The 12,385-nt window shown below is 39.2% G+C and overlaps 1 protein-coding gene across 1 annotated transcript in view; it reads left to right on the top strand.

The window, feature by feature from the left end:
- The window catches only part of lcor (ligand dependent nuclear receptor corepressor), a 122,937-nt gene that overhangs the window by 74,152 nt on the left and 36,400 nt on the right, over nt 1–12,385 (top strand). Inside the window, exons 2-3 of the mRNA XM_047364806.1 lie at nt 660–725; nt 12,220–12,299. Coding sequence (XP_047220762.1) covers nt 660–725; nt 12,220–12,299 — 146 coding nt within the window. The remainder of the gene's footprint in view (nt 1–659; nt 726–12,219; nt 12,300–12,385) is intronic.

Genomic DNA, 12,385 nt, shown 5'->3' with positions numbered 1-12,385 from the left:
TGCATTGAGTCAGTGACTTGCAGCATTGACTCCTCCTGGATGAGCATGTAGAGACAGCGGACATCGCTTGCATTGACTTTGCAGCAATCCCTCATAGTGAGCATGCATGTTGCGACAGTGGAGAGGAAAACTCCCTTTTAACAGGAAGAAACCTCCAGCAGAACCAGAATCAGGCTCAGTGTGAGTAGCCATTTACCACAACCGACTGGGGGTTTGAGAGAACAGAGCAGAGACACAAAAAGAACACAGAAGCACTGATCCAGGAGTACTTTCTATGGGAAAGAACAGTAAAACATCAATGTTTGTAACCGCTAATGGAGCAATGGGGATGGAGCCGGTGAATAGTGGTGTAAAGCTATCACATCATTTCAAAAAGACAACATCGTACCCACAGTCAAGTATGGTAGTGGTAGCTGCTTTGCTGCTTCAGGTGCTGAAGGGTTGCTATATTTTACAGAACCATTTATTTTCCCCTCTAGCAGAAAGTTCCAAACTAGAATTTTTAGCCATCAAACTGTGACCTTAAGCAGAACAATAATCGGAAGCACACCAGCAAGTCCAACTGATTAGTTCATTCCAAAAATTTTATTTTGTCCCTTTAGGTTATTCAAAGTCCAGACTGAAAATATTTAAAATCTCATCTCTTCTTTCTGTCACAGGGTTTGAAAGCATCTTGGAGGGCTTGTTTGGGCCGGGCCTAGTCAAGGACATCACTTTTTTCCAAGGTAAATACACACTAACCACCAATAGACAAGAACACAAAAATACATTTACAAATCTTAACTTCAATTTAAATAACACCTAAAGGTGTAAAGGTAAAGGAATATTTTAAATTAAGGAGCTACCCTTGTAATATTTACTAGTTGTACGGTTTAATTTCAATTGCAGTAAGCCTTTTGTTTTACTCAAAGCTCTTATTAAAGATCAACAAGGTGCACAAAAAGGTTATAACCAGGGGTGAAAGTGAGCTGGTACGGTCCAGTACTGCGTACCACTAAAAGATTGTGCGCCGGTACGCAGTACCGGGAAGAGGGAAGAACGGCTGTCTGCTATGAAGCTGTCATCCAGAACCAGTTATGGCTGCAAAAACTCACGAGCACACAAAGATCAGATCCGCTACCAATAGGCAGTCTAAAACATAAATATAGTTATTTTCCCCTCATTCCAAATAGTTTCTGAACTGTTCTGCTATGTTGGAGCCTCAATGCTTCTCTCCCATGGAGCTCCAAGCTTTAGTGAACGGCCAGCCTTTAAAACGAGCACCGCTACGTTTAATGTCTTTCTGCTCGCTGCTAAATACCCCAGTTAAAAGCAAAGGGAGAGAAACTAGTTGTGTTTCATGTTATTTTCCTGAATTACAGCAACACAGTACATCTCGAAAACACCGTTATGACCAGTGATTTCACATACACTACACGAGAGAGCATGCGCGCTTACCTCCGAAACAGAGCGGTTGCCAAGGAGATCGGTGCGTTCGATTTAATGGACTGGGAGATTTTACACAGGTGGTGCACAGACAAAAAAACGCATAAAAATCACTTAGCATCTACAGACTTTAAAAAAAAAAATCGAAATCAACCGAACTGTTTTTATTTAAATGAAATCAAAACTTGACCACAATGCAGAGAACAATAACTTATTTGTTCAAAAGAAAAGATGGAAACTGAAGAAAAGTTATGCATCAGAAAATAGTTTATCATTGTTTCATACATGGAAGTTCTTTAACAATTGAAAAAAATAAAATAATGAAATATATATATATATACACAACAATGTATATTTGATCACTTGTTTTTTGACATTTTAGGGGAAGCAGAGCTTCCCTTGCAGTCTTAGAGCAATCGCCACTGCATGCATATATGCCCCCATTGCCTCCCCAGCCCCTTTAGTTCCGCCCCTAAGTACCGGCAAGAATTTAAAACTACTTTCACCCCTGGTTATAACATATAACACATGTTCATGTTCATCAGATCAAATGTACCTAACTAGAACAACTGAAAGGAAGAGCTGGATTGATAAACTTGGACTTTATTGTCCATCTGCCATTAAACAACTAGTTGTATTTATCTTAGTAGGCTAGAATACCTCACTATCAGTCCAAAGATCTTTGGTTTTAATCTGTGACTTCTATCTGCAAAAAGCCACTGCAGTGTTTATTCCTGTTTCCTGCCTAGTTTATCAGGGCCCATACAAGCCATATTACATACGGCCACTCTGACATACTTAGATTTTTCTTATCGCGTACATATATTTTGACTTGTATAGATTTAATTTATTTTTCATCAATGTAAAAAATTTCCCCACACTTCCTTAAAATGAAAATTTCAAGCCATGAATGAATGTGTATGACAATGAGAATGTATGTGTGTGATAGAAAGTATAGTAGAAACAGAAGTCCCATTATTTAGTGAGCTCTGATTGGCTAAGATCACACAGGTGCACTGGTACAGGTACAGTGCCACTCCACATGGTGAAGCCAAATGAGTCAGGCGTCCTGCAGCAAGCCATTGGGGTTTTAAGAAGTATTTTATCATCCTCTGAAACTGTCACAACTTTGTCCTCCTCTGATGGGGAGCAAAGGTCATGCTCATCTGCCTCTAATGTGACTCATGGCACGATTGAAGATTAAATGAGTAAACGCTGGGGGGGTACCTGCATTGGTGGTTGATTGAATAATTTTAGCAACAAATCTGTTAAGTTGGACATTTGAGAGTGCTGCGTAAGTCAGTGGTCAAATTCCAAACCGTTGTCTGTGCCTGAGCATATTGCAATATTTTGCCAGTTAATTTAAAGAGACAGTAAATGGGATATCTGCTCCTCTGAAATATTACAATGAGGTTGGCCTTGGTGTCCTGCAAAAACTCTTGGAGCCAAAAAGACATATCTGTCAGGTGTGTCCTTTGGCTCCAATCACAAGCTTAGGTCTTTCAGTGTTTGCAGCAAGTTGCTGCATATCTTCTAAAAGTCTGTTGTGGAGAGTGTGATCTCTTTTGCCATCATCTGCTGGGGAAGCAGCATCAGAACCAGGAACTTAAAAAAGCTCAACAAGCTGATAAAGAAGGCTGGCTCTGTTCTGGGGACTCCTCTGGAACCTCTGGAGATCATTGTGCAAAGAAGGATTGGAGAACCCTGAGCATCCTCTTCATGAGACTGTCCTACAACAACAGTGTCTTCAGTCAGAGACTTCTTCAGATGTGCTGTAAGATAGACCTCTACCGGAGATCCTTCCTGCCCACAGCCATCAGCATCTACAATGGCTCTTTTTATATATATATATTGGAAGAATATATGTTTGTGAGAAGGGTGGTAGTATGTGATATGGCTACAGTCTCTTTTACTAGCTCAATGTATTTTTTTGCTTTATCTTTTAGGTTCTGTGAGCATGAGACCCCATTTTCCAAATGCGTTGACTTAGAACTTCCCAACACAGTGTTTACTGCAACTAGTTTCTTCCCTTTCTCTGTAGCGTTGTTAGCAGTGCCATGTATTGTGTTTTTTTTTTTTTTACTTTTTTTTTACAGTAATGTTGCAATTATCTCATTTGTAGCTTAGTTCAATCCAACTGGGATATTTATATATCACCAATACACGACAAATGTCGTCTTAAAGCACTTTACAGGATAAACAGACCTGATTAATCTTCTAGTATGCAATCAAATCCATCCAACCTATATAGACAGATTAAAATTCATTTACAAATATTTTAATTTGATCCTAGCTGTAATACAATGCAGTCAGTTCAATTTATTATGCCAATTGATAAAAGAGTTTCTATCAAAGGAAATGCAGTTGATTGCATCTGGTTAATCTGGAAGAGAAACACAGCTAAACAGATAAGCTCTGAGCTAGTAGTAAATGAGTAGGTATCATTAGTGGTGGCATTAGCTCCTTCAATGGTTTTGTCCAGGAGAGTTACAGGATTAACACAGGAAGACAGGCCCAAATGGATCATAAAGTACAATGACTATATAACAATTTTCCTTTTGTGTATCTTTCTGGTTGCAAAAGGTGAGACATGGCCTGGTCATTGTCAGAATATCTTTGTAGCATACACTAAACTCACAATATGTTGCAACGCTGTTCATGCTCAGAGGTTTGAATTGAATTGTGGTAGGAAACCGGAGTACCCAGTGAAAACCCCTGCAGGATCCAGGATCTGATCACTGTGAGGCAACATTATGTTGTCAGTAAGAGAACACTGAAGTAACTTTACTGTAATTGACTTAAGAACTCCTGGTTTATGTTGTAAATGTCTCCTTGTCAAATAAAAGAAAAATTAAATTGATAATCGGTATTCTGGAAAAGAGTCAGAGCAAAGCTAACCATTCACAGCTGGAGGTAAAGTGTTTAAGAGCGTTTTTGCTGCTGTTCCCACCTGAGTATATAAGGTGTGTTTTAACTTGCTTATAGAAGCAAGTACCAGTTTTCCGCAGCATTCTTCTCTTCTTCCTGATTTTAGAGAGATTTTTAATATGGATTGTGAATATTTTTTCACAAATCTCCACTTGTTCATCTTGCTGTGCTTTTTGAGTAAGGTTCCATGGTAATTTGTGCATCTTGTGCAAACAGTTGTTAAATGGCAGCACCACAGCTTTTTATATGAATACACAGGGAGCCTGTGGAAGAAAGATGAGTTAATTAAAAAAATCGAATGTTTATCAGATGCTTCTCAGATGATTTCATGCTTGGCTGGTCATAGTCAGTGATCGACTGGTGAAAGCTAAACATCCAATCTGCTGTCCAACCAGTTAATCCACCATACCTAATCAATAACAGGTAACCCTGACAACAACACTCTTTCATGTGGGAGTTGCTCTGAGAGGAGAAGACTCAGCTATCTGCAATACCAGCGGTGTTTAAGAATGAAAGCAGATGACTTCATGTTCATGTCAGAGACTAATATTTAGTTTAGTAATGCTAATTGTGCTAATCCTGCTAAACACTGATATGAGATGCTTAAAGCTATTTAAATGGCCATTCTGTAATTATTTGCCTTTGTTTCGAAATAGTAGTTAAATCATGTTTAACTGCAGAGCTGCACTTATTCCTGTCTTCCTTACACCCAATGTGGGCCACTGCAGGTCCCTCTGCAAAAAAATGTTCACAACAGAAAGGCTGCTTACTGTTCTATAACCTACAGATGTAGACGATGAGAGACAGCTCTGTAACTTTGGGTTGTTTAGGGGAAAAAAATCAGTCTTTCATTTCATTATATATATATATATTTTGAGATAGTTACATTTACATTTCATGCAAACAGAATAATTTATTTATTTATTTTTTCTTAATGAGAATTTGTAATCACCCAAATGAGCAGTACAATATGGGGGATCAGAAATCAGCCACTAAATATCTGATTGGTGCCTCTTTAATTTTACCTACTAGGCTAGTTCCCATTCTTTGAATAAAATTTTAAGTTTTGAAGAGCCAGTTTAACAAATAAAGCTGTCCTCTGTAGTATCCCCTTTTTGGGTCCAATATTTTTTTGAAAGTGTTTGCATATAAAGTCTGTTAGTGATTAAGGAAGCTGCAGTATCTGTCATTTAGTCAGCCAAAACCTCCAAACCAAACATCTTCCTGCAATGAGTGCTGGTGCAAATCAAATCCATATTTGATTTGCACCACTCACCACCCAGCTTCCTCTCTCTGACTTTCTGTCTTTCCCAGAAACAAGGTCAACATGGCGTCCCAAAGTCATGTGACCCCATCCCCCACCAACTTAAGGCATTTTTAGAATATTTCGAGCATGTCACTTCACTCATGCATTACACTTCCACACATGCCCAAACTCTATTAAAGCTGACACATTCTCAGTCACAGCTTAGACACATTTTTTACACACTCACATCTCGCATTTAACGCATAGTAACATAAAAGCTACATATGGGAACTTAACTCCTGATGGTTAAAGTAGATACTGTCTACAATAAAATGAATACATGAATACTGTCTCTCAGTCTGATTCTACATATTCACAGATACTTTTTCTATAAATACTGGACTACATTTTCAGCTCCTTGTCATGGACCTAAACTGTGTGCAGTGACCTTTCATGTCACATGCAGGGTAATCCATCACCTCCAACAAATCACCACATGTTCACAAAAATAAGTAGTTGCAACGCTGAGCTGATTAGGTGCTTTCACACTAGCTGATTATTGACCAGGACCACACGTGTGAAGCCTCATGTAAATGCCGTCAATATTTTCTTTATGTGGGCAAACTTGCCCTGCACACACATGAATACGCAGACAATGGTGAGAGCGAGGGGTCAAGCTAGCAGTGGGACTGGAGCTAATTGGTGCCTTCCCAGGGATAATGTAAGTAGCACAACCACAGGGTTTGAGTACAGCTCACCTGTGACCTTTCCATTATTGGCACTGACAGAGCTGGAACACAAAACAAAGAGAAACCAGTGGCTAAATTATCTGGATGTTTCTCAGAAACCTGAAAGGAAATTGCACTGTTACTTTAGACCTTGTTATAAATTACACACAGCACACACACACAAACCTAAACATAGTGGGTAAAGAAAGGACCCTAAAACTACTGTAAGTTTAGATTGCTAGATTGTACTGTTCTTCACAGTTTTGATGTGTCTGTGATAGTTTTGTTCTCTGTTATTTATTGAGTGTTTTTGTGGGGTGAGCTTCCATTAACTCAGGCTGGATCAAAGTGCAAGACATATTTTTGTGAAAATAACTCCTGATCCCACCCTAGTGAAGATTAGACTATCTGCGGTGACAAAGGTAACATCTTGCCCTCTAGTAGTTTAATGTTAAACTTAGAATTGAATAGAGATGCTCCATTTGGAATTACAGAAAAAACAGGTTTTTAGACATTTTGGGGCAAATGTTAAGGGGTTTACTAATATTAGAAGGTTTAACTATTAATTAAAAAGACAAAATGATGACAGAGTTCACGTCTTACACAAGCTTTAGCATCTTATTATTAGCAATTAGCACAGTTAACATGGCTACCTTAGAAAAAGAGCACCCTCTGCGTGTATATTCTACAAACTATATCGTACCTTAATTCTCAAATTGCCAAAAGGGTGCCAACATTTCCAAATACAGTTTCTTGTCCGAGATAGAAAGCTCAAAATAATAAAACAAAAGTCCTTTGCTGTAATCCATTTAGCCCTCTTGTTATCTGTTAAACTGCTTCTTCCATCTCTCAGCTTCTTCTGACTCTCTTCATGAGACTGTCCTTCAACAACACAGTGTCTTCAGTCAGAGGCTTCTTCAGATCTGTAAGATGGAGCGCTACAGGAGATCCTTCCTGCCCACAGCCATCAGCATCTACAATGGCTCTTTGAAGAAACCTTCATAATATGAGCTACAACATTTAATTTCCCTTTGGAATTTATAAAGTATTTTTGAATTGACTTATTTTTGTAAAGCAGTTCACTAGTTAATAGCTAACGTCAAGTCCTCATGCTTAGTATTAACTTCCAAAACAAGGAGTGTGAAAGAGTGAAACTTGGTACCACTTAGTATGGGGCATTGGAAAAATAAATCTGAAAAAGATTGAATTTTTGAGTTTTAGACCAATCTGTCACCAGTCACAGCCAAACCTAGCAAAAAATTTTCAACATGAATTGATAAAGCGGTTAAGTTTTCCATTTGCAATTCAGAAAAACCGTGTGATTTTCTAATGGTTGTTCTCAGTGACCAGACTAACTACTGACTGTAGACTAAAAATGACTGTTTTCTATACATGGTTATAACTGTGTGACATACAAACAGTCACAACTGCAAACAAATGGTTTGCTTCGCATCTTTTACATCATGTTGGCAGCCATGTCTGATTATAAACTCAGCGTTGGTGAGGAACCCCCGACTTTCAAGGTCAGAATCCCAAACTCGGGAAGATCTTGTTGATGCTTTCTGACTTTGGAGTAGAAATAGAAGACAGCCTAATATGCTACTTCTTTGCAGTAGTTCAATTCAATTCAGTTTTATTTATATAGCGCCAATTCACAACACATGTTGTCTCAAGGCACTTCACAAAAGTCAGGTTCATACATTCCAATTAATCCTAACCATTGAACAGTGCAGTCAGATTCAGTTATTTATTCAAATTGGATAAAACGTTTTTCTATCTAAGGAAACCCAGCAGATTGCATCCAGTCAGTGACTTGCAGCATTCCCTCCTCCTGGATGAACATGTAGAGACAGTGGACAGTCACTGGCTTTGACTTTGCTGCAATCCCTCATACTGAGCATGCATGTAGCGACAGTGGAGAGGAAAAACTCCCTTTTAACAGGAAGAAACCTCCAGCAGAACCAGAACCAGGCTCAGTGTGAGCGGCCATCTGCCACGACCAACTGGGGGTTTGAGAGAACAGAGCAGAGATGCAAAGAGAACAAAGAAGCACTGATCCAGCAGTACTTTCTATGGGAAGGAAAAGTAAATGTTAATGGATGTAGCTCCTTTAGTCGTTTCACCTAGAAAGAAAGAACAGATAAACTCTGAGCCAGTTTTCAAGGTTAGTCTGAAAGAGAGCACATATAATTAGTTACAGTTAAGCTCAGTCAATCGCCATGTCTAGGAGAGAGAAAGGGTTAAACACTGAAAGACAGGGCTACGTGGATCATCTGTAGAGGGTGAGCATTAAGTTGTTGCCAGCAGAAGCTCGGATGATGCCCCTCTCCAGAAAGGTGTCACAGGTAGACACAGAGCCAGGCCAGGTGTAGCTTCTAGGAAGAGAAAAGAGAGAGAATATAAAGTTAAAAGCTGAAATAACAGCAAATAATGCAAAATTGGAGAGTGTGAGAATGTAGCGAAGAAGGTGAAAGTGGTCATTATGTCCTCCAGCAGCCTAAGCCTATAGCAGCATAACTACACAGATAGTTTCAGTTCAGATTATTTAGTTAAACGGCGCTTATTTACAACAATGTCGTCTCAAGGCACCTCACAAAGAGTCCCACTGATTGTCATTGTTATACTAAAAACCACAATGATTGGGATACCTCCCTCTGTCTGACTGATTATAACCATTGGAAAAGAAAAGGGGTCATACAGGTAGCAGAAATGGAGGGTGTGTAGTGAAGCCGTGTAATTGGAAGTGGTGAGGTAAGTACAGCATCACTTCCTGGTATTCTTGAAGGTGAAACAGGGTAAGCAGAAAGTAAAACAGGATATTAATGTAGTACATTCAATCTGCTGTTAATTTCTTCTTCAGCTTCCAATCATATGAACCGTTTTCCCTCATGATCAAAGCATTCTTCAACGGCAGGCAGTCATTGTTCTTTGCAGCATTAAAATCAATTAGCAGATTTTTTTAATATTTTCATGGTCTGTATAATTCACCACCGTCATGTGGTGGAGTCAGAGTCACACTTATGTTATAGGTTCCATTTCACAACAAGTGTTTTATGCCATCTGGTAGTCTGGTGTTTTTTTAGATGCTGAAAAGGACGAGCGCTTTGAGATATAAAGTCTTGATCTAACATGTACTCAATGCTCACAGGATATAGAGACTATGTATTGATTTTTCTAATGTGTTACTAGTTCTGTTTTTTTTTCTCTGCGGAGCTGAGTAAGCTCACTGTCCTTCTGTAACATGGCTTTCCTTCACTCGGTCCTATTTCTCCACATGTCTTCACATGTGGTTTTACACTAAACAGAGCAATTTTGACTTGGATGTTGCATGTTTGCAACATGTCATTAGTTAGCAATCCCTAAATAGAAGGTTGCTATCTTGGTGAACTGCATCAGAAATGTGACGGATGAGGACAATAGGCAGTCCTCGCCACATTTATTGTGGCATCCCTTGGGAAAAATGTTTGCAAAGCCTTCAAATAAATTATGCTTCATATGGAAAATATATATTTTATTTAGAAATATACATTTATATAAAGGAGGCAAAATCGTGGGCTGCACCGTGGTCCAGCAAGAAGGTCCTTGGTTCGACTCCTGGCCGGAGATCTCTCTGCATGGAGTTTGCATGTTCTCCCTGTGCATGCGTGGGTTCTCTCTGGGTACTCCAGCTTGCTCCCACAGTCCATAAAAAAAAAAAAAAACATAACTGTTAGGTTAATTGGTCACTCTAAATTGCCCTCAAGTGCATGGTTGTTTGTCCTGTAAGTCAGTAAGACGGGCGACCTGTCCAGGGTGTACCCTGCCTCTCACCTGTAGACTGCTGGAGATAGGCACCAGCTCCCCCGTGCCCACTATGCAATAAGCAGTATAGAAGATGAATGAATGGGTTAAAATCCTATAAGATTTGTTTTAACAAAATCGCAATTGATGCAATGATTGTCCCCTAAAAGTCTCTGTGACTGAAGCATTTTTAATTCCTACTTTACTATGAAATGTTGAGGAGAGCTTCTAAGAATTTTAGGTTAGTTTCTGTGAGGTGTAAATGTGGCAATATGGGGCTGTACATTGTATTAACAAATAATTACCAATGGCATGGTTAAAATCAGTTAATTCCTGACAAATTCTTGGATTATTCCGTGAGAGATTATGCTACTACAATAAAAGCAAAAAATCTTTGAAGGATTTTCACATCAGCACTGTTTAAATGTGAGTGCTGTCTGTCTAAAAACAGGACATCGTTTCACAGTTTTAAATCAGAAAGGTCACAGGCAGAGGTTCCTGACATACTGATAAAATGAATCATTGATCAGCAATAATGGTTGTATACCTGGCTGTTTTAAATGGAACATTTCATGTTGTTTCATATTGACTTGCAGAACTTGTCAAAGTTCCACAGCTACAGGTAAACATATAAAAAAACGCCCCCTGCATGTCAGAGGACCTGGGTTTCAACCTGTACTTCTGGATCAAGCTGACATCAGATCATTGCAGCCTCTCATAAATGCGGCCTTTCAGCATATAGTGGAGACTTTAAGTGGACTCTTAAATACACCAAATCAGCATCAAAGGTCAGCAGTGATGAAAATCCCCCTGCTGTGTTGACAGCATCTGAGCCAAAGGAGAAAAGAAAACCAAATAGCATTTCAACAGGCCTCACAGATGACAGCTAACTGCCAGCTTTGACATGCAGTGCAAAGGGAGGCCGTGGTTTACATATAATCCAATAGGATTAACATAAAAATAAAGAATATTCAAAGTCATTCTTTCTCATTAGTTTGCTTTTTAGTACCAGGACTAGTTCTAGCTAAGTTTGAATCTAGAGTCTATTAGCAGGTACTTTTGGACCGCAGGATTCTGTCAGTAATTTTTAGGACGCTTTAGGGCTGTTCTTGTTCTTATTTATGTGCTCAACATGAGAACTACATGAAGGTGTAACCAGCCGAAAAGCTTTTAAGGGTTCTTTTGTATCTGCTTCAGAACAGGAGCTTCTCATTAGGGGATCTCTTGTGTGATGGAAAATATAAAATGGCAGTTTAAATAACATGGTGGCAAGCAAACACAAAACTAGAACTTGTATAATAAAAATTAAGACTTGTAACATTTCTAAAGAAACACAAGTGGCTCAGGTCAATTAGTATCCCCATTTTGTGCCCACGTGCTTTTCGTTCACCTCTTACTACTGCCATGTTGGACCTATAAATAGTAAAGCACAGTCTCATTCTTTCTCTTAGTTGTGCATTGAAGTATTTTCTATTACATCCTCTTTCCATTGGTTGTGATTCTGATCCCTGTTTGGGCCTGTTGACTCTAGTCTGTTGAAATAACGGTCATGTCGCATTTCATCTGACTTTTAAGTCATTGTCCTGGCTCTGACCATGCATCCACACAGACATCTCTACAGCAGCAGCAGTCACTACTCCACCACACGCCATTGTTAATAGCTGTGCTCTCTTTTTTCTTACCTTTCTTCATCTTGTTATGATGTGGTCATAATATTGTCGGCTGCCATTGAACCACAACTTAAAAAATGATACACAGACACCGACATCCATTAGGAGTTCTGTAAATAGTATGCTGCTGTGAGACGTCAATATTCTCCTTCTATGCATGTGGGTCGCTTTGGGGTCGTGCCCCATTCAGACTAAAGTCTGATGGCGGTCACAATTAAATAGTAGTGTAAAGCACCAATCAAAAAAGGGGAATTGAGCATCAAGACCTGCTGTGTGAACGTAGCTTAAGTGGCTTTTCCTTGGATAATTTTAGGTCCTATAAGCTCTATGATTGGTTTGGCACTGATCAGATGTAAACTGAGAAATTATGTAAAATAAGAATCTCCATTTCTGGTTCTGTCATTATTAACCTGCTACTTTTTGTCTTCTATTTTTGATCCAGACTGCGAGCCGGAGGAAGTGTCTGACTGGTCCTTCGATGAAAACTGTCTCTTCTGCTGCTTAAGACGTGAGAAAAACAAGGTAGGTTCATTGATCAATTCATTTTTTGCAACACTTACACATGCTTGTTATTGTAGCAATGTGCAGTACAGGCTATGATGCTTACT

The sequence above is a fragment of the Girardinichthys multiradiatus genome, chromosome 5, assembly GCF_021462225.1.
Source record: "Girardinichthys multiradiatus isolate DD_20200921_A chromosome 5, DD_fGirMul_XY1, whole genome shotgun sequence".
NCBI lineage: Eukaryota > Metazoa > Chordata > Actinopteri > Cyprinodontiformes > Goodeidae > Girardinichthys > Girardinichthys multiradiatus.
This window is presented reverse-complemented; position numbering and strand designations above follow the sequence as displayed.